The 22076-nt window shown below is 43.5% G+C and overlaps 2 protein-coding genes across 6 annotated transcripts in view; one reads left to right on the forward strand and one right to left on the reverse strand.

The window, feature by feature from the left end:
- Window positions 1-222: 222 nt before the first annotated feature.
- Window positions 223-9299, reverse strand: LOC122198399. The gene is made up of 5 exons (XM_042903007.1): window positions 9057-9299; window positions 8409-8924; window positions 3405-3936; window positions 2729-2836; window positions 223-896 (listed from the first exon to the last, which is right to left on the reverse strand). Exons 1-5 carry the CDS (start codon window positions 9297-9299, stop codon window positions 460-462), a joined length of 1836 nt encoding a protein of 611 aa, XP_042758941.1. The 3' UTR covers window positions 223-459.
- Window positions 8762-22076, forward strand: part of SETD4 (SET domain containing 4) — a 136653-nt gene continuing 123338 nt past the window's right edge. For 4 of the 5 annotated variants that reach the window (XM_042955255.1, XM_042955256.1, XM_042955257.1 and 1 more), the window contains exons 1-4: window positions 8762-8846; window positions 11462-11630; window positions 16289-16384; window positions 20244-20281. In XM_042955255.1, the coding sequence (XP_042811189.1) occupies window positions 11558-11630; window positions 16289-16384; window positions 20244-20281 (207 nt within the window). In that variant the 5' untranslated portion in view covers window positions 8762-8846; window positions 11462-11557. Of the gene's footprint in view, window positions 8847-11461; window positions 11631-15665; window positions 15725-16288; window positions 16385-20243; window positions 20282-22076 lie in introns of those variants that run through there. The other variant, XM_042955258.1, reaches the window with a different exon arrangement.

The raw sequence follows: 22076 nt of genomic DNA on the forward strand, positions 1-22076 counted from the left end.
ATGCTCATTGGCTTATGTGTTGGCTCTGGGTTCTTTGAGCTACAACAGCAGATCCGAGTAGATCCTATAGGGACTGTGTGGCCTGCAAAGCTAAAAGTATTACTATCTGTCTCTTTCTATAATGTTTGCTTACTCTTGAACTAGACTGTAACTTCTCCTCATCTACTCAGGTGTATTAGATTTTTCTGCTGGTTTAGCATATACAGTCTGTACAAACAGGCATTTTATAAAGAACCATTTATTCATTTCTGGTGTTATTTCAGTGATTTCATTTTTCTCTGCCTTTTCACAGCTAAAATAAAAAATCTTTCACAGAATTAGCAGACTACTCAAATACAAGTAGGGATATTTTACACTCTGTTTTGTTTTGGATAGGGATAGTATTGACAGGGAAAGAGTTCTTTTGGGCAAGGGAGGGGGTTTCACAGAGGGCCCCATAGATGGAACCATGAATTCGGTTCACCATTGTTCGACTTTCTTCTCCATAACAAACTCCCCGTGAGGTCCCTCAGCATCTGAGGGCAAAAGGGCCAAGTAGACGGGGGTCTCTGCTCCTTCTTCTGGGCTTTTAGTGGCTCTAGGTCCGGCCATGTCTGTTCTCACCCACCCAGGGCAGCAGGCATTCAGGAGGATCTTGTCCCCTCTCCTCTGCTCACTCAGTTTCCTGGCATGGATTCTGGACAGGACCGTGACACCAATTTTTGCCACTCCATATGCAGTATCAGGCCAGCCCTCCTTCCTGTGCACCCCGTTCTTTGTGTCTTCCACGAACTTGTTCATGAGCCCCACCAGCTCCTCCTCTGTGATGGTTTCACTTCTGAACTTCTGCTGCAGTCCTGGGCTGCAGTTTTTAAGCGATCTGAGGCTCACTATGCTAGACACATTGACCACTCTGCCTAAAATACAACACAAAATGTTATGGAGAAGGGCAAAGAAAGATGAATTCCAGTTTCGCTAAGATTTGGTACTAGAAAATTTCCACTGAAGTATCATGAGTTTGCTGTGAGCATTAATGAAGACTGCCTGCATGAGTCAAGGACAGGACGGTCCTAAACTTGTCATACCCATAATGTCTCCGATGATGCCTGAGAAATGCTCTGGTGGGGAGGGCGCTGAGCAGATGCTCCACAGGAAATCGGAAATGGCTCCTATAAGAACACGCTGACAAGGATGAATGTAGGCCTGAGAACCTGAGTGACATCTCTGTGGCAGATTTGCTCATGTGATATGGACCGAACCGACTGTGAGTGACCAAGTGGGACTCTAGCAATGTGCCAGCATCTCTTGATTCTTATTTTTCTGTTAGATGTGCTACTGCACTGTGACGTGGTATCACATTGGACTTCTTAGTAAGATTCAACTACCATTTATAAATGAATCATATGATGCTATGGAGAGTGATGAGCAAATGTACCGGAAGACTGAGTGACCGTCTGCTCAGGATGTAATACTGATGGAAAATGACAAGCCTGATGAAAAACTGGATTTACCTGACTGTCAGCTAATTTCTATACTGTTAAATTAATTAAACAAGGAGGCCATTACTTTGCAGTGGCTCTAATACCCTGGTGGCATATGTAGCAAACCAAAATCAATGCCTGTAAATGCCTCAAACTTACAAAACTGAAACCTAAGGACGACCGATCACAACCAACCAACTAAGCTTGAAGTTACATTCAATCAATAATTTTCTTCCCTTAATTCTGGGTTTTTCTGTATCATAGTCCTTCCCTGAGCACCTGTCAATGGAGCATTGCTAACTACTTCTGGTTTTGTGCTTCCTGATCCAAATACAGTTGAACCTTGACAACCCAGGGATTAGGAATTGCTGAATCCCCATGCAGTAAAAAATCTACATTAACTTCTGATTTCCCCAAAAGTTTACTGATAGTTTGATTTTGACTGAAGGCGTATCCATGACATAAACAGTCGATTAACATACATGATGTATTCTTACAATAAAGTAAGGTAGAGAACAGGTTAAGAAAATCGTAAATAAAAGAAAATATATTTATAGTACTGTACGTATGCTTATGGAAAAAAATGTGCATATAGGCAGCCTGAGCAGGCCTGGACGGAGGCAGTGGTATGGGGGCCTCTCCAGGTGACAGCAGGCCTGAGGGACAGTAGAGCTGCCTCATCTGCCTGGAGATAGACCACTGGCCTGTGGCCATCTGTGGCACATGTGAGTGTGCAGGCCTTCTGGAGGCGATGGGGAGGGATCTGCACCTGGCCTGGGCAGGGCGTCCTGAGGAGAAAGAGAGGCAGGAGGAGAACTATGTGTGTCTGGGGCTCTGGGAATGTTCTAGGCAGGTGACAGAGTTTAGGGGGCCCTAACAAGTTTGGATAGGGAAGAGTCCACTAGCCTGAATAAGATCACTCAGAGGGAGGGAGAGGGAGAAGGAAGGGTCCAGGAAGAAATCCCCAGGGAAGTGCACCCGTGAGGACACAGAGCCAGAAAAAGGCCTCTGGGAGGAGAGTTTGGAATGAAGATATAAAGGAGAAGAAGAAGCCAGTTGTGAAAGGCCAGTGGGACAGAGGGCACTGCTGAGTGCTGGACACGTGTGTACAGAGTCCTGAGGGGAAGGGCACCTGTCCAGGTGGGGATACAGCAGGGAGGCCAGTGTGGCTGAGCAGGGAGAGGGAGCAGGGCCCGCAGATGAAGTCATAGAGGCAGCGGCAAGATCATTCCAGAAACACCACTGCCTGGGTCCCTTGTCACACCTACCTTGGGGTTTCATTAGAGGCAGCAGTTCTGTGCACACGTCTCGGGTACCAAAGAAGTTTGTTTTCATCGTCACTTCCGCTTGAATATGAAACGGTGTCGGATCATTGGCTTTCAGGGAGAGAGATTAGCGTTAATAGCAGCCATGTGGTAAAATTCCACAGAATGGCATATGAAGGAAAAGTGCATGTGAAATGTGGTGAATTTTTTGTAAAACTGGCCTCTAGTTCATAGTATTGTGCCAATGACAATGTCCTCATTTGATAAGGTTGGAGAATGTTGTAAGATGGCACCATCTTGGGGAGGGTGGGTGAAGGGGGCACACACGGGATCTGTGTTCACCAATTTGTGCCATTTTCTTGTTTATTTCAAAATGCATTAAAAATCCACCCAACTGCCCTGAAGCCCAATCCCAGAGAAACCCTGTGACAACCTGGAAAGAATCCGAGGAGTCTTAGGAAACACAAAGGTCACTCTGGATGAAAAGCGCTGTGATTCCCCTGGGACTTGGCTCCGGGCCCCACCCCTGTCCCCCATCCCTCCTTCAGCCCTACGGAGCCATTTGGGCCGCCACAGGCGCTGAGAGCCCCACCGCAGCGATTTCCCCAACAGATGCAGCCCACCCTGGCTGGAGGTGCTCCGTGGTGTCCACCTCCCCTGCGTGCCCCCATCCCCTTACTCTTGAAGGCGATGCCCGCGTTGTTGACCAGCACGTCCAGGCCCCCGTACTCCTTGCGTAGGAAGTCGCGCATGGCGCGGATGCTCTGCAGGTCGTCGATGTCCAGCAGGTGGAAGCGGGGGCTCAGTCCTTCGGCCTGGAGCCGCTGCACTGCCGCCTGTCCCCGCGCCTCGTCCCGCGCCGTGAGCACCACGTCCCCCGAAAACTGCCGGCACAGGTCGCGCACGATGGCGAAGCCGATACCCTTGTTGGCCCCGGTTACCAGAGCCACGCGGGGTGTGACGACATGGTTGCGCGTGGGGTGCGCGAAGTACTTGCGCGGGGAGCGGACCTTCAGAAGGCGTTCGCTGCGCTCGGTGCCTCTGGAGTTTACGCACCAAGTTCGGCGCGCCTGCGCGGGGTTAGAGGGCGCTAGGAGCGCGCGGGCGGGACGCACCTCCCCCTTAGGGCGTGGCTTCCCGGGAACCTCCCAGGGGTGGTGGAGAATGGGAAGGGCAGGTGGGTGGCAGAGGCTGGTTAGGTAGCTGCCCGCCTGGCAGCGGAGAGAATCATTCTATTTGGCCATGTCCCTCATTGAGTCTAAACTGAGCCTGTATCCCTGGTTCTCCAAGGGTTTTTCTTTGTATCCTCTCAACTATTCAACCATTGACTTGTGTAATTCAACAAATAGGGCATTTGTAGGGACTTTTTTGTTTGTTTTTCCGGGTGAGGAAAAAAAATCTCTTGAAGTGTTTGGAACTATAGTTGTGGAATAAGCTAGGAGATCAAGTGTGTGTTGTTTTCTTCCCTAAGTATGTGAAAGCAAATCTACCGGTTTGTCCTTGGTTGGTTTTCACGTTAGAGTGGGGAACAGTCACTAAATCGTCACAGGGTTACCTCCCCCGACACTTGCAGGGTCATCAGGTTACTTGTATGCAGGTTCTGCAGTGTACAGGTGGAAGGAGGGGTTTGAAGCCCTTTCTTACATTCAGAATAACTTGTCAGGGTGCATCTTATTGTCCCCATTTTATTTTTTATTATTTTTTTAATGTTTATTAATTTTTGAGAGAGAGAGAGGGAGTGAGCGGGGGAGCAGCAGAGAGAGAGGGAGACACAGAATCGGAAGCAGGCTCCAGGCTCTGAGCTGTCAGCACAGAGCCTCATGCGGGACTTGAACCTGTGAATCCGGAGATCATGACCTGAGCTGAGGTAGGCCACTTAACCAACTGAGCCACCCAGGCGTCCCTCCCCATTTTAAAGTGAGGAAATGGATCCTAAGAAGTTCATAAATTAGGTCAATGGTGGGAAATGAATTTTCTTTTTTCTTAAAAATTTTTTAAAATGTTTATTTATTTTTTGAGAGAGACAGAGACAGAAGGCGAGTGGGTTAGGGGCAGAGAGAGAGGGAGACACAGAAGCAGAAGCAGGCTCCAGGCTCTGAGCTGTCAGCGCAGAGCCCGATGCGGGGCTCGAACTCACAAACCGTGAGATCGTGACCTGAGCTGAAGTCGGACGCTCAACCGACTGAGCCACACAGGCGCCCCTCTTATTTCTTATTTACAACAGAGGAAAAGGGGACTATGAAACCAAATCTCATTTCTGCACTGCCTGGTATGATAGCCATGAGTGGCTATTTAAATGTAAATTTAATCGAAATAATACAACTTAAAATTCGGTGCTTAGTTACATTAGCCATATTTCAAGCGCTACTAGTCACATGTATTAGTGGCCGCTGTTTTGGATAGTGCAGATCTATAGTATCTCCATTACAACAGAAATTTACAAGCAGTGCTTTAGATAGTTTCCAATTATGTTGCAATTCAAGGTGGGTTTCCAATTAGTTGCAAAAAACAAACAATTTGGGAAACCCCTTCGCTTCTTTTTGACCCCAATTTTTATTGAGATAATTGCAGATTTGCATATAGCAGTAAAAAAAGATACAGAGATTCCTTACGCTTTACACAGTTTTCATCTATGGTAAAATTTTGCAACAATATAGTAGGATATCATAATAAGGATAGTCACATGAAAACAATCCATCAATCATATTCGGATTTCCTCAGTTTTACTTGTACTTATTTGTGTATTTGGATCTATACAATTTTATCACATGCTTGGGTTTGTCTGTCCACCACTAGAGATGTTGAAAACATTTCCATCAGCACAAAGATCCCCATTGTTGCTTTTTTATAGCCAAACATCTCTCTGTTGCCCACCCCCGCCTCCACTCAATTCCTTGGGAAGCAGTAATCTGTTCTTCATTTAAAAATTTTATTGTTTCAAAAATGTTATAGAGATGGAGTTGTGCAGTGTAACCTTTGGGGATTTTTTTTTTTTTTTCACTCAAGATAACTAAGTGCTTTGTTTTGGATTTTCTCCTTTATCAAAGTGTATACTTGGTCTGCCATTTGCTGGCCTCCCTCCACACCACTCCCTACTTTCTTCTATACTTGGGGTGAGCCAGTGTGAAAAGGAAGTGGGATGAATTAAATTCACCAAATTAAGCCACAGAGATAGTACATAGTGTGCAGGGAACTTTGGGCATGGTGAGAGGCCTGCTGTTTCAAAAGGCAAAACAAGAGGACCACGAATCATATTTTCTGGCTGATTTGTTTATCCTTTTGGTACTTGTACGAACACAAGACTTGATGGCCAATGACGCAGGATGCTCAAGAAAATGCAATGCATAAAATATCACACGGAAATATGAATTTAGCTTATGATGAAAGTGGTATTAACAATTATGGGGGTAAGAAAGAACTATCCCAAAAATGATTGCATAATGTACACTGGTTAATTTCTAACAAGACAAAAAAGTGCCTTCTCACTTCTTAAATTTATAGTTTTATAAATGTAACCATAAAACAAGTGTAAGGAAATATAACTAAAATTTGTGGGAAAAGGACTTTGTAAGCATAAGGACAGGGGAAGCATCACAAAGGAAAGGACAGATTTAAGTATGGGAAATGTTTTGAAACTTTATTTTTTTGAAAAGCATGCTAATTTAAAGCCAGTGAATTAATTTCTGTTTTGATGATTTTTTTCTTTTTTTGCCCCGTCACATTTGGGTCTCGATCCTGGTTGTGTATTTGCGAGGTCACCACCACTTTCCATACATAGCACCTTGTGTGACCTCTGAACAACTTGAGAAAGAAAACAAAAGAGTAAAGATGAAGGCCCCAGATCTCTGTTAGTACTGCTGATGTTTAGCATGGAAGATACTCGTTAGTTGTGAGTCAAGTCTGAGGTCATCCTGGCTGCTATATGGAGAAAGAATTTTTATCATGTCTTTTAACTTGTGGAATAAACCCACATCTTTACTACCCACTGGTTCAAAACAGTTGTTCTGTCCTAAAGTACCCAGTTCTATGGTGTCTACTAACATAAAAGATGTAGGAAAACAGTATTGTTAAATGACAAGTTATGAAGCTCTTAGGGTCTTCCCTTGCCCATGATTATTTACCCTCACAGAACTCTGACACTGGCTTTTCTTCTTACATTCTAAGCTTGTTCAATAAGCCTTCTTAAAAGGGTGGTGCATGAATTTTAATTCCCGGAATCAAATTGTGACTGAGCTGCTTAGGAGATATGAAAATCTAAGCAATGTACTTAATTTTATCAAAGATAAACAACGCTGGATACTGGTTAAGGTGGTAAGGACAGATTTTAATCAGGAATATACTATTGAAACAGGAAATTGGGCCCAGCGTGAAATGAACTTAACTTGGATTTGTACAGAGGTGGCTGAGTGTTTTAAAGGGAGAATAAGGGCACAGAGAGGGGGAATGGAGGGGCTTGAGTAGAGTCAGGGAAATGAAGAATTACCAAGAGTGTGTCAGTGTAAATGCCATTAGGCCAGCTGTGTGGGCTACACAGAGACTGGGAGACAGAGGCCCTATCTTTTCTGATGATAACATTTCAAATCCTTAAGACACTACTGAGGTGTAAGAGATAGATTTATACCTCAAATGGACAGAGGAAGGACTCAAATTGTGAATCCTTTTTAGTAAATCCTCTAATAAAGGGTGCTGAAGGGCCCATTATCAATTGTTGGTTAGAACAAACAGATATTCTTTTGGCAGGTATAGAGGGCTAGGGTCACCTTAAGGATGTGGCTGTGAGCTATTAGAAACTATGTTAGTGTTTGCTTTTTGAAAATATAATGCTAAGTCTTTTAATTTGTGTGTGTAGGGGGCGGGTAGTGGATGAAACCAGTTGTTCTGAGTTTGTACTTTTCATAGGCCAGGGTTGAGGTCTGGTTGAGAAGCAGCCTCAGAGCAGCCTGGCTTGAGTTTGCTGAAGGGGAGCATCTTTGTCAATTCCCATCTAGAAAAAGGTTGTAGGCATTTTTTTCCTCCCTCATGAAAGGAAAATCCTTGTTTCATGTGGTCCTTTTCTTCCTGTTTTGAATGCATTTGTGTGAGATTGTGATGCTTTTCCGGGATGCCCTCCAGAATACCGCATTACATGTTACCGTCATGGCTCCTTAATTTTCTCCGCCTAATGAGAGATTCTCAGAGTTCACTTGTTTTACACGAACTTGACAGCTTTTGTCAATGTATATATGGTCGGGTGTTTTTGGGTTTGTCTGGTATTTTCCGCAAGGAAGAACTGGGGCTATGAGGTTTCGGGAGGAATACCAGAGATGAACTACCCTTCTTACATATGGTGAACCCAACATCAACATGATTACCATGAATCCTCATCACGTGACCAGGGAGTATCAGCCAGGTTTCTCCACTGTAGTTAATATTCTCCCCTTTCCCCAATGTACTCTCTGCAAGCAAGTCACTAAGCATAGATGGCAATCAAGGCGGGGAAGGAGGCAGAAATTGAGCTCCATATCCAGGAAGGATTTGAACTTCGGTAAAGACGGTACCGGGAGAGCTACGCTAAAGAACGTGAAGTGGGGCGGGACTAACCGAGTAAAGGGGCGAGGCCGGGTCGGCCGGGGAAGGGAAGGGCGGGGCGGGGTCAAGGCAAAGGTTGGCAGGTAGGGCCTGACGCTGTCTGCTAGGACGCTACCTCGGCCCGAGTCGGTGGATGGAGGGACCAGGCGGGGCCTGGCGGCTTTAGGGGCCGGGTCGGGACGCACGCCGGAGGAGGTTCGTCCCCTCTATTAGGGAAGGAAGGACTCCGCAGGCCAGCTGTATGGAGCTCAGCTTCCCTGCCCAGGGACCGCTGGGTTTTCTTACCCCTGACCCCGGCGCGGCGTGGGGGGACGGCCGTGACGTTTCCGGGAACCTGGGCGCACGCGCACACGAAGGCGCAGGCGCAGTCGCACGCCAGGAAGCTGGGGCTACAGCACCGCGAGTCGCTTGAGGACTTGGGTTGGTCAGGACTCGAAGCGGGCGTGGCAGCTCGACCTCTCCGTGTGACGCTGGGCTCTTGCCTTAACCCACGTTTCCCTGGGGCGCTGATTTTGGTTTCCTCGTGCGGTGTGCCCGGCGCCGCCGCCGCGAGGTGAGCCGGCAGGACGACGGGGAGACGGAAAGCGGTGAACCCGGGGTCCCGGTCCCGGGGTCGGGGAGCGCTGGAGCTCTCCGTATGTTTTCACTGTTCGGGGTGAAGAGAAGAGCTCAGCTCGCAGACCCCCGCCAGGCCTGGCGTTACGCTGCGACGGCCGTCGCCCCCGTCACCTGGACGTCCTTCAGCGGGTGTAGCCGCTTAAACCGCGGTCGAGTCGCGCTGGGGGTGCGCGGGAGCCTGCGGCCGGGAGTTCGTACCGCCGGGGCCGAGACCCGGCCTCCCGTGCGAGTCCGTGCCTGTGGGAGCGAGGCCCGTGGCGTTCGTCGCGCTGTCACCCGGCGTCCGGGTGCGGGCGGAGCGCTGGGCACCGGAGGGGACGGGCCGCGGTTGGCCTCGGGACTTGGGGTAGATCAGTGAGCCTTCCCCCCGCGGGGGTGGGGTCGCCATAGCGCCAGGACTTCTTCCTCGTTTCGGTCCGGTGTTTACGAGTCAGTCGAAGAGTTTAAAAGCAGTCCTGTGGTTACGCTGCATACATATGCCCGCCCCTAAGGAATAGTCCTGTTGTGTCACTTATGTGTTGAGACACATGTAAGGCAGAGGACAGGAGGCTGCCAAAGGAATAGTAAAGGCCCCCTGCCCGGGCACGTCTTTTGAATAACCTTCCTTAAATCCTCTTGTTTTATAAACATACAGGATGCGTCAAAAGCCAACCCCAATGGGATCATTGAATGTTCCGCAACTTTATGTTTTTCGCTTAATGTATCTTGAACACAGTGCATACCTTCCTCTTATTAATGGCTGCATAATACTCCACTCCATTGTCTGTATCATGCTGGTGTGCTTAATGGATTTCATTTTTTATGCTTCCAAAGAAGTACCATGTAAAAACTGCAGTGGTCATTTTTTAGCAGGAAAATACCATTTTTTAAAATTTAAATTCACCTTAATTAACATATAGTGTACTGGTTTCAGGAGAATTTAATGCTTAATAATTTAATGATACAGTAACACCCAGCAAGTTCCCTCCTTAATGCTTATCACCCATTTAGCTCGTCCCGCTGTCCACCTCCCCTCCACCAACCCTCAGTTTGTTCTCTGTCTTTGAGAATCTCTTATGGTTTGTTTCCCTCTCTGTTATTATCCTGTGCTTTTCCCTCCCTCCCCCGATGTTCACTGCTTTGTTTCTTTTTATTAAAAAAAATTTTTTTAATGTTTATTTATTTTTGAGAGACATAGAGAGAGAGACAGAATGCAAGCAGGGGAGGGGCAGAGAGAGAGGGAGACAGAGACTCCGAAGCAGGTTCCAGTGTCTGAGCTGTCAGTACATAGCCTGATGCGGGGATCGAACCCATGAGCCAGGAGATCATGACCTGAGCTGAAGTTAGACTCTTAACTGAGCCACCCAGGTGTCCCCATCTGCTTTCTTAAATTCCACATATGTTGGGGCACCTAAGTGGCTCAGTTGGTTAAGCATCACACTTCACCTTAGGTCATGATCTCAGGGTTCTTGAGTTTGAGCCTTGGGTCGGGTCTGTGCTGACAGCTCAGAGCCTGGACCCTGCTTGGGATTCCGTGTCTTCCTCTCTCTCTCTGCCCCTCTCCCCCTTTCTCAAAAATAAATAAAAAAATTCCACATATGGAAATCATTGTTGCAATTGGCAAGATTTCATTGTTTAAAAAAATTTTTTTAACATTTATTTATTTTTGAGAGAGCGAGAGAGACAGAGACAGAGTGTGAGCAGGGGAGAGGCGGAGAATAATGGAGACACAGAATCCAAAGCAGGCTCCAGACTCTGAGCTGTCAGCACAGCCTGATGTGGGGCTAGAACCCACAGACTGTGAGATCATGACCTGAGCTGAGGTCGGATGCTTAACCAGCTGAGCCACCAGGTGCCCCAAGATTTCATTCTTTTTGAGTGCTGAGTAATATTCCAATAGTCAGTGTAGATTTCACGATCATTTCCTTGTTTTGTCTGCCTTCTTGGTGGTCATTTCCTCTGTAATTTGTTGCAAACTCCCCTTTACTTCTATTGATTTCAGGATCCTAGTTCTAAGAACAAATTACTTCACATTGAAAGAGCATTTAAAGAAAAACAAACTGCTTAGAGAGAGGGAGCATGTGTGTGCGAGTGGGGAAGGAGTAGAGAGAGAGGGGGAGAGAGTCCCAAGGAGGCTCTTTGCTGTCAGCGCAGCGGGGCTCATGAATTGTGAGATTATGACCTAAGCTGAAATCAAGGGTCAGACTTAACCAAGTGAGCCACCCAGGCATCCCAGAATGTTTTCTTTTTTCCTCTAAGACTTAGCTTATAGAAGCTTTATGGCCATTGTTTTTTCCAAGTATGTTAGGTTGGTGCTTAGTAAATGCTGATTTGAATTGAGATGCATAAGTCACCAAAGCACACAGTGGTGAAATAGTTGAGGATTTTGATGATTAGTCAGCATTTAGTAGGACCTTAATATAAAACTGTTTCAGAGGGAGCACTATAATGGGCAATCCCTTACTGCATAAGGAATGATGATTTAGCTTACAGTGTAAACGGTTTGTGTACAGAAACACTAGAGAAATGGTTTAGCAAATAACATAAGCTTGTGTATTCAAATCCTTGTAGGTACGAAGAACAGTGCTTATCATACAACTGGAAAGAAGGGCAAAGAAAAAGCTTTTATATTAGATTGGGCACCTGAACAGAAACTGCAGTTTTGGTATGAAGATGGGAAGAGGAAGAACAAGCCGGATCAGAAGACGGAAACTCTTCAGAAGTTCTGTATCAAGAGGAGGTACAGTTTTGATCTTTTGGTGCCAGTGATGAAGAAAAGGAATCTTTTGTTGATTGGTATTAACAGACACATGTAGCTTTTCTCAGAGGCCCATGGGCAGTGTTCAAAGAGAATTAATACTCTTTTTAGGAATACCATTATGTTCTTTTAAACTCTTGTGGGAATGTCAGTGTATTTCTCATTGCTTCACCTGTGTCTTCTCTGGGAATGACTCCAGGTTTCTGTTTCCAGTCCTGACCTTTCTCTTGACCTATAGCTACCTGTAGAATATCAGCATTTGGATGTAAATTCATCATTTCAGATTCAGCATAACTGAGTCTGAGCAAGACATTGTATGTGGAATTGCTTGGCCAACAAATGCAGTTGTTATTTTTGATAAAAATTAATAAAACTTTTCCTACTTGATCCCAGGCCTGTCAGCACCATCTTAGGCAATCTTTTCCAGTTTCTTTCTTTGCTCTCTCTCTCGCTAGCGTCCTACTACATCTTGTCTAGTTTTTGTCAGGTAGCTTCCCCCTCTCCCTTCTACTACCGAAAGATGATTTCAGCTTGTTCTTTGCTGGGTTATCTACACCCTTGTTTTTCTTCCCTGCTTATTTTTCCATTAGTTACTCTCAGTCTAACTTTCCTAAGGGACTGTTCTCATGTTGCCTTTTTGGTTTAAAAGCTTCCAGGGATCCTCGTTCCGTTTTGCATGATAGATGAACTCCTCCTGCCTAACATTACCTTCCTTACGAGGGGGCTTCACCCTGCTATTGCATGTACCAGAAGTATGTTCTCCACTCGCCGCTCCCTGGACACACCCCACATATGTCTGCCTCTGTCGTTCCTCTGAATCCTTCTTCAGTCTAGAACAGCTGTTTTCCTTCTCCTTGCTTATTCAGCTTTTCTCCAGCCTTTAAGACTGAGCTGAGGTCTTATTTTTTTGGCAATGCCATTTTCACTTTTTACTAATGTCACCCTTTGCTAAGATGCTTATTGGGTGTTATTCTTAAAGACCTATTTACTGGTTTTTTAGTTGTTTCTCATGGAGGTCTTATTTCCCAACTAAGATGTCAACTTTTGAGGTTGAAGAACATGTTGAACATTCCCCACTGTTTCTAACATAGTGCTCTGTATATAGTAGTTGCTCATTAAATGCTCACTGATTAAATGCTCTTACTGTAAAATCTATTCTCTAGTTTATGGTAACATATTTTGGAAGCCTTATATTTTGGATGGTGTTTTTAGAAAAGTTTTATTGAGGTATAATTGACATATAGTGAATGCCGCATATCAAGATCATGAACATATCCATCCATCTCAAGAAGTTTCCTTGTTTCCCCTTGTAATCCTTTCCTTTTGCCCCTCTTTAACAACAGCCCCCATCCAGGCCACCCCTGATCTGCTTTCTGTCACTATTGATATATTTGCGTTTTATATTTTCATATAACCATATAGTATGTCATATAATAATATATAGTATTTGGCTTCTTTTACTTAGCATAGTTATTTTGAGATAATTGTGTCTATCAATATTTATTGTTTTTTATTGCTGAATACATTCCATGATTTGTTTGTCTTCTTGATGTACATTTGGATTGTTTTCATATTTTTTTTTTTTTTGCCTGTTAAAAATAAAGCTGTTAATGAACATTTGTGTACAGTCTTTGCTTTTGCATGGACACATGATTTCTCTTCTCTTGGGTCAATACCTAGGAGTAGAAAGACTGGATCATATGATAGATATATGTTCAGCTTTTAAAGAAAAAGAAACTGTCAAGCAGTTTTTCAGTGTGGTTGTATAGTTTCCACCAGCAGTTCGTGAGAGTTCCAGTTGCTCCACATTTTTGCAGACACTTCTTACTGTCTTTTTGATTGTAGCCGTCCTAATGGGTACAAGTGCTGTCATATTGTGGTTTTGATGTGTATTTTCCTAATGACTGCTGAGCTTATTTGCTATTTACATAGGCATTCTTTGGTAAACTGTTTAGATCTTTTGCCCATGTTTTTATTAGGTTGTTTTCTTTTTCATCTTCTTTTTTTATTTTGTTTTCTGGTTATGGTAAGAAAGGCATTCTCTTCCATTACATCTTCTATCTGGCTCTTATTTGTACTTGTGATGGCTGTTGATTTCTTTTTTCTTTTTTTTTTTTTTTTTAATTTTTTTTAACGTTTATTTATTTTTGAGACAGAGAGAGACAGAGCATGAACAGGGGAGGGGCAGAGAGAGAGGGAGACACAGAATCCGAAACAGGCTCCAGGCTCTGAGCTGTCAGCACAGAGCCCATCGCGGGGCTCGAACTCACGGACCGTGAGATCATGACCTGAGCCGAAGTCGGACGCTTAACCGACCAAGCCACCCAGGCGCCCCGTGGCTGTTGATTTCTACACCTTGATTTTTTACGACACTGTGTTAGTAAATTCTCTTCTGTCTTTTTGCACTATTATTCTTTTATTGTTTTTTGAGCTGAAAATGATAATTTTTATTTATTTATAGCTTATTTAATTTTTAAAACTCCAGTACAATTAATGTAGAGTATTATACTAGTTTCACGTGTACAATACAGTGATTGCACAATTGTGTACATTACTCAGTGTTCATCTTAAGTGCACTCTTAATCCCCATCAACTATTTCCCCTCCCCCCGCCCCCCTCCCCTCTATAACCATCGTTTGTTCTCTATATTTAAGAGTCTGTTTTTTTTATCTCTTTTTTTCTTTGTTTCTTAAATTCCATGTATGAGTGGAATCATATGGTATTTGTCTTTCTCTGAATGACTTATTTCACTTAGCATTATACTCTCTAGATCCATCCGTTTTGTTGTAAATAGCAAGATTTCTTTTTTTTTTTTTTTTGGTTGAGTAATATTGCAGTGTGTGTGTGTGTGTGTGTGTGTGTGTACCACCTCTTCTTTATCCATTCATCTTGTCAGTGGCCACTCGAGCTGCTTTCATAATTTGGCTATTGTAAATAAGGCTGCGGTAAACATAGGGGTGCACATATCTTTTGGAATTAGTGTTTTTGTATTCTTTGGGTAAATACCCAGTAGTGGAATTACTGAGTGATATGGTAATCCTATTTTTAAAAAAATTTTTGAGGAAGCTTCTTACTGTCTTTGTCAGTGGCTGCACCAGTTAACATTCCTACCAACAGTGCATAAGTGTTCCTTTTTCTCCACATGCTCACTCATACTTGTTTTGTTTATTGTGCTTTTGATGTTAGCCATTCTAAAATCACAGGTGTGAGGTAATATCTCATTGTGGTCTCGATTTGCATTTCCCTGATGATGAGTGAGGTTGAGCATCTTCTCATGTGTATGTTGGCCATCTGGATGTCTTCTTTGGAAAAATGTCTTGTTTTCTTTTTCTTGACTACTGAGAGTTCTTTAGATATTCTGGATACGAGTCTTTGATCAGATAGGTGTTGTGCAAATGTTTTCAATTATTCTGTGGCATTTCTTTACATGCTTTTAACAGTGTCTTTCTTTTGAAGAACAGAAATTTAAAATTTTAATAAAGTCCTGTTTATCAATTTGTTGTTTCAGGGATCTTCCTTTTGGTGGTGTACCTAAGAAATTTGTATAACCCTGGGTTGCAAAGATTTTCTAGTATGTTTTCTAGTAGTAGTTTCGTAGTTTTAGGCTTTATATTTAAGTCTGTGATTAATTTTGAGTTAATTTTTATAGATGGTGCAAGATAGGAATAAGTGCATCCTTTTTTGCTTATGTAGATCCAGTTCTTTCAGCAACATTTATTGAAAAAACTATCCTTTTCCACTGAATTGCTTTTGCACCTTTGTAAAAAATCATCTCTTCATATACTTGTGAGTCTGTTTTTGGATTTTCTTTTCTGTTCCATTGATTTCTTTATTAGTCTTGATGACAGTATTACATAATCTTGGTTACTATGGCTTATAATAAGTTTTGAAATCAGTATTTCAAAGTGGTTTTGACTATTGTAGGTCCTTTGCATTTTCATATGGCTTTTAGAATCATTTTGTCAATTTATACAAAATGTCTGCTTGAATTTTGACTGGATCATATTGAATCTATAGATCACTTTGGGGAGAATTTGACATTTTAACAATGTTGAGTCTTCTAAGCCATAAACAAGGTAGGTATATTTCTCCATTTATTCATTTTACTGACGAGATCTTTTAAAAAAAATATTTTTAATTGTGATAAAATACACATAACTTAAAATTTACCGTTGTAACCATTTTTAAGTATACTCCAGGAATGTTAAGTATATTCATATTGTTGTGTGATGAATCTCCAGAACTCTTTTCATCTTGTAGAACTGAGAGTCTATACCCATTAAGTAGTAACTCCTCATTCTTCACTCTTCCCTAGCCCCTAGCAACAACCATTCTGCTTTCTGTTTCAATGATTTTTCATCAGGTGTGTAGGTTTTTTGTTAGATAGTCTTCATCAGATTCAGGAAATTTTATCCTTGCCTTGTTGGCATTATTTACAGGAATGAATGTTAGATTTTATCAAATGTTTTTCCTGAATCTTTGAGGTGATCATGGTTTTTCTTTTCTAGTTCACATTATTTAGTCATATTTTAAAATTTATTCTCTTTTATAATAGGACTGTGTGAGACCATTACTTCTTAAATGGTGATCTGATTACATATTGATCTTATACTCCATTTTTTCTTTTCTCTCTTGATTAGTGAATGAGAGCCACAAGCCTGAATTTATAGAGCTTAAGAAGTGGCTGAAAGATAGAAAGTTTGAAGATACAAACTTAATACCTGCTTGTTTTCCAGGTAAGGCCTGTTATTCAAGTCTCATGACTTTTTTCACATGAGAGACGTGTGGGCCCAGGTGATAGGAAAACACGTGTAGTTCTTAAAGGTGGTCTGTATTCTGTCTGGGAGCACATCTTCTGTTGTGTGTCAGGCTTCCTACTTTGTAGCTGTCATATTTATTTATCCTTCGCCTTCTTTTAAAAATAAGTTGAAGTGGCTTATGGGGAGAAGTTCCCAAGTGGTGAAATAATATCAAAAATTATAAAAGGAAAATGAGCATAGAAAAATAAGGTGAAGGCAGGGATAAGAATAATACATAAAAGCCCTGATTCTAAAATCTTATTGTACACCTGGGAGGTGAGCCACAAATTTGACTTGTCTTTCCAGTGGCCAGACACTTTATATGATCAACACCTGAGTCTTTGTGTTCTGTAAAGAAAATTAAATTGTTTACATGGCAGAAGTGCAGGTATTCCTGGAAGAGACCTGAAGGAAATGTCTTTGCTGGGTCTTCATAGGGAAGACATTTATGTAATGTACCTGGTGTCCTTATCATCATGCTTATGGTGGTTTCATGGGATTTTTCAAGCCATGCAGGCTGATGGGATTATTCCATAGCTCAGGTGAGTCAAAACAGTTTTCTAAGAGAAGGAGGTTCCAAACAACCAGTGGAGGTGCTCATTCTCTGGTGGTGTGGTTCGAGGAGAGGAGTCCTTAGGAAGGCCTCAGCTGGCTTGTGGCTGTGCTCTCCAAGTGTTAGAGGAGGAGCCCTCTGTGTGCCTTCTGTGTGGCCGTAGCTTTAACAGTCACCTAAGCAGAGGCTAATTAACATAATTTTCTGAAGTTCAGGAGCTTGATGTGGAGTTTGGATTAGCATTTTCTTCTGGAACATTCTCTCATAGAAGTTGGCAGCTTGCTCTGGGTGTGTGCCTGCATACCACCAATTCCATCCAGAAGTGGGCTTGAGGTATCCGCGGAGAGGACCAAGATGCTTTTCGGAAGGATTCTGGGTCTGGTGTAGCATAGAGACTGCTGTGCCGTCAGGGCAGGTACAGCACACTTACCTTACAGAAAATTAAACCGTATGCCTCTTGAGTGCTCCTTTTGGCCACTGAGATGATTAAGTAGCCATTACATAATTTAACTTTGAGCAGATTAACTTCCTTATACATCACCGAGATAAATAATTGACCACGTGTGGGCCTGGTTGAATGAGGTGATGTGTGTAGTTATTCCCTCTGCGTCAGTTACACATGGTGACTTTGGGCTAAAATACTTGCCATTATCTGTTAGGACTACTCCTATTTAAGACGGTAAACCTTTTTTTCAGGCTCTAACGGAATGTTGAACTTTCTGTTTTTGTGTGTCAAGCACAAAAAATAGTAAAAGCCATGCTCTTAGATTTGACTGGATGGAGTTCTTCACAAGATGATCAAGAGGACATAGTGTCAGGCATGGACTTGTGCCTTTGGCCTGTCTATGCCTCAGATGTCTCTTTGCCTTAAAAAGGATAGGATTAAAATTAGCAGGCAGGGATTGGCATATGCTTAAATGGGATGCCTTAAAATAAGTAATCTATCTATAATTTAGAGCGGTAAAGAGTTACTGTTTTTAGTGGGAACAACTGTCTCTGGGCCCACCTCCAGGTTCGTGGTCACAGAGAAGCTAAAGCAAAACGGTTTGGTAATGATCAGAGCCCACTACTTACATTTCTAGGGGCAAAGAACCTTCTGTCTTAGTCAGTTTGGGCTGCTGTAGCAAATTACCATAGACTGGGTAGCTTAAACAACAATTTCGTTCTCACAGTTTTGGGGCTGGGAAGTCCAAGATCATGGCATGGGCAGATTGAGTGTCTGGTGAGGACTGATTCCAGGTTTACAAATTGCCATCTTCGTGTTGGGCCCTCACGTGTTGGAGAGCAGGGAGCTAGACAAGCTTTCTGGTCTCTTCCTACTGCTGCCATAGGCACCAAGTCCCATTCACGAGGACTCCATCCTTATGACCTAATCACTTATCGAAGGCCACACTTCCTGACATCCTCACATTGTGGGTTGGGATTTCAACATGTCTTCTCTAAATGCTTTATATATTTTTAGCTCTTAATCTGATGGGAGGGAACATTTGTGGGAGTCTGTCAAGGTGTACAAAATTCCGAGGACTTAATCTTGGTTTGTGGAGGGGCAAGGCAAGACTCCTCAGTTGCAAGCAGGATTCAGTCTTTAGACTCTCACCTGATTTGAGTACTGACCCTACTATTTCCTTTTGCCACCAAAAGCACTGGCCAATCTGGGTCTCCCAGTTAGATTTATGATTACAGAAATTTTAAGGTGCTGGGAAGTCTGTAATAAGCTTTACTTTTATAAGATCCTAATGGCCACCTCCTACCTTGCCTTAGTAAGTGCAGGTTTCTGTGATTTGTTTACTGATACTGAACACTATGTTGTAGAAATACAGGCGAAGTATCTCCCAGATTTATTTCGTATGCCAGGTTCTGTTCGTATATATATTTGAAGAGAAATTTCCACTTAGATTAGTATGCGGGTCTTTTATTTCTTCCAACTTTTTTTTTTTTTTTTTTTTAATTTATTTTTGGGACAGAGAGAGACAGAGCATGAACAGCGGAGGGGCAGAGAGAGAGGGAGACACAGAATCGGAAACAGGCTCCAGGCTCCGAGCCATCAGCCCAGAGCCTGACGCGGGGCTCGAACTCACGGACCGCGAGATCGTGACCTGGCTGAAGTCGGACGCTTAACCGACTGCGCCACCCAGGCGCCCCGTGTATGCGGGTCTTTTAAAGGATGACCTTGTAGAAAAAAAAAAAAATCCTCCCATTAGTAATTGGTTCCAGGAAGGGTTCTGGCCCACAGGGGTGATTAACTCTGCTGTGGGACATACAGAAGATATTTAAATAAGTTCTTAAAACCAAATACTGAACAGACAGTATGCTTCTGGGTGGGGAGATGAGTTATGACTCGTCAAATCAGACTTGACAGACCCCTGATCCAGGACTTGAGGAAGAAGATCCATCCATGAAGTAGGAGCTCCTAGTAGTCCTGCAGGGATTGACCTTTGCTGAATTATAGTCCCTCCGAGTGGAGAGAAAAAGATGAGGAAGTATGAATTTGAAAAGATGAACGTTCTGGACCTCATAATAATTATAGGTCACAGTGTACCTAGGCCTGCCAGAAAAGCTGCTGTCTGACTGTTACGGGAAGGCAGCCTTTGGTTTGGAAGGGTTAATTTCTGGGTGTTGGTGGTGTTGACAGTGCAGCTGGTGAGATTACTTGCTGTGACTGCTCTGGCCAAGGCCTTGGTTCACAGGGAGGAGCTGGTCCTGGATTGCGCCTGCTGAGCTCACCTGGTCAAGGAGAGTCTAATGGCTTTCGTGGTCGGGGAGGGGAGGGTGTCGTCTGCAGTCTTTGTGGGACCTGAGTGGGTTTTACTGGCCAGCCAGTCAAAGAGGTCTCAACATCATCGCTGGAAAGCTGGTGCTGGTAGTGGGTAAAAGTGGTTGAGGGTCCAGCCTCTCGGCTTGGGTGGGCATCAAGAGCGGGCCCCCAGCATGGCTGGTAGGTCCCCGGAGAGAGGATCCAGCTCAGAGCGTCCTGTAAGAGACACCTCAGCAGATGTGTGTAAAGTCGATTATCTTTAGGTCTTGACTCTTTGCTCTTCAAGGATTATAAATGCAAAAGGAGGTCAGGACATTTCCCAGAACAGCTCCTTGATCCTCCCTCTCCCCTGGGAGCCGAAGGATGAGAGGTGCCCAGCTTCAGCTGTGTAATTTTGAAGTTCAGTTGCATTTTTTTTATTCAAAATGATATCCCTGAGATCTTGAAGATATCATAGGATTACCCTTTTTTTTCTTTTTGTGTCTTAGGTACAGGAAGAGGGCTGATGAGCAAAACATCCTTGCAGGTAAGAATTTCTCTTTTCCTTGACGCCTAGTATAGATTTTGCTGCTTTGTTTTTGTGGTTTAGATCAAGTGAATTAAAGATATTTCAGACACACAGCCATTTTTTTACCTAATAATAGGTTTGAATATAATTGTGTCAGGATTGAGTTTGCTGCATATAAGAGACAAACCCAAAGTAACAGTGCTTAAACAAAGTAGAAGTTTATTTTGCTCTCAAGTAAGCAAGCCTGGATAGGCAGACCTGGGCACGTGTGGTGCTCCCAGGCCATTAGAGGCCCAGGCTCCTTCCAGCTCTCTGTGCACATCCTAGAGGAAGCCCTGCACCCTCAGGTCCACGGTCTAGCTCTTGGAGCTTGAGCAGCAGCATGGAGCCAGGGGATGAGGAAGGGCAGGCTTCCTTCTTTTAAGGAAATTCCAGCCCCATTGCATCCACAGTGACCGGGTGCACAGCCCCGGCTGGCTTCGAGGGATGAGAGACGTGTCCTTTCCCTGGCACCTCCAGATACGATTGCATTAATGGCAGGAGGGGAGAAGGCACGTTAGGTTGGCAGCTAGCCATCTCTGCCACAGCAAATTGTATAAAGCAGGTCATATTTTAAATGTGCCAGGGGAGGAAGCCACACTTACCTGAGAGGTTGTGTGTGGTATATGAGTGCCGCCTGAGGAAGCAGAGGGCAGAGCCTCGGAGCCGGTCCCAGGGTGCAGGGTGGCCTTCAGCTCAAGGCCCCCAACCCCTAGCCCCCCAGCTTGTTTCCTCACCTGGAAAACAAGGTAGATGACATAGGTGATTCCCCAGGTCCATTTTAGTTCTTTCTGTTCTATTTAAAGGACATCCAATACACGATTTTCTGTAAGGCTAGAAGTTAATCCCTTAATTTATTTTTAGTTCCTTATAAAATCCAGCTGTGTACACATGTTTAGCCTAAAGAGTGGTACCATTTAATGTATAACTCTACTATGGTACTTTTATTTTTTTTAACTTAAAAGTTTTACATTGTGGTAAAATATATATGACAAAATTTACCATTTTAGCCATTTTTAAGTGTACGGTTCAATAATATTAAGTACAGTCACATTGTTGTACAATATTTTTATTTATTTTTTTGAGACACAGAACAAGTGGGGGAGGGGCAGAGAGAGAGGGAGAGAGAGAATCCTAAGCAGGTTCCACGCCCAGGATGGAACCCTACTTGGGACTTGATCTCACAACCCTGGGACCATGACCTGAGCCAAAGTCAAGAGTCGGATGCTTAACTGACTGAGCCACTTAGGCAGCTCACAGTATTTGTATTTTTTGAGAGAACATATAATTGACTGTGCTCTATTTTCGGAGGAGAAATACGCCTCACATATAAAGCAGTAAATATAGGTCATCTTTGTTTAGATTCTGAAATGATGATTGGCAGTTGCTTCACATCTGCTTTCAAATATGGCTTTCCGTTAAACTTTTTGAATATTAGGGACGTATTTTACACATAGTGAAATGCACAGATTTTAAGTGTCTAGTTTGTTAAGTGTTGATGATGATGAGATTTATTCCAGTCAAGATACAGAACATTTTATTAAGTGGCTTTTTGAAATTGTGGGCTGTTGGAGTAGGAGGGGACTCTAGGGACCGTCCAACTTGATCTTGATTTACATATATTGAAACCAGAAATTGAACCCAGAAGATTTTTGGCTGAGACTTTTAACCAACTTAGATGCCAGTTATAATGAAAGCCAGGATCTTAATTAACATCAGCCTTCTTAATGCTTTATTTCTTCCTGGTGTCTGTTACTTGACATCTTAATTTTTC

Source organism: Panthera leo, chromosome C2 (genome assembly GCF_018350215.1).
Source record: "Panthera leo isolate Ple1 chromosome C2, P.leo_Ple1_pat1.1, whole genome shotgun sequence".
In the NCBI taxonomy this organism is placed as follows: Eukaryota; Metazoa; Chordata; class Mammalia; order Carnivora; family Felidae; genus Panthera; species Panthera leo.

Excerpts from the sequence above, each read along its gene's own strand:
- LOC122198399 (XM_042903007.1), bottom strand. The coding sequence starts at position 9,299 with ATGGCGACCCCACCCCCGCGGGGGGAAGGCTCACTGATCTACCCCAAG. Across the intron at positions 3,937-8,408 it reads ATCCACCGACTCGGGCCGAG|GCGGGCAGCTACCTAACCAG; the intron begins GTAGCGTCCTAG and ends CTCCGCTGCCAG. Across the intron at positions 897-2,728 it reads GCCTCTAATGAAACCCCAAG|GCAGAGTGGTCAATGTGTCT; the intron begins GTAGGTGTGACA and ends GTTGTATTTTAG.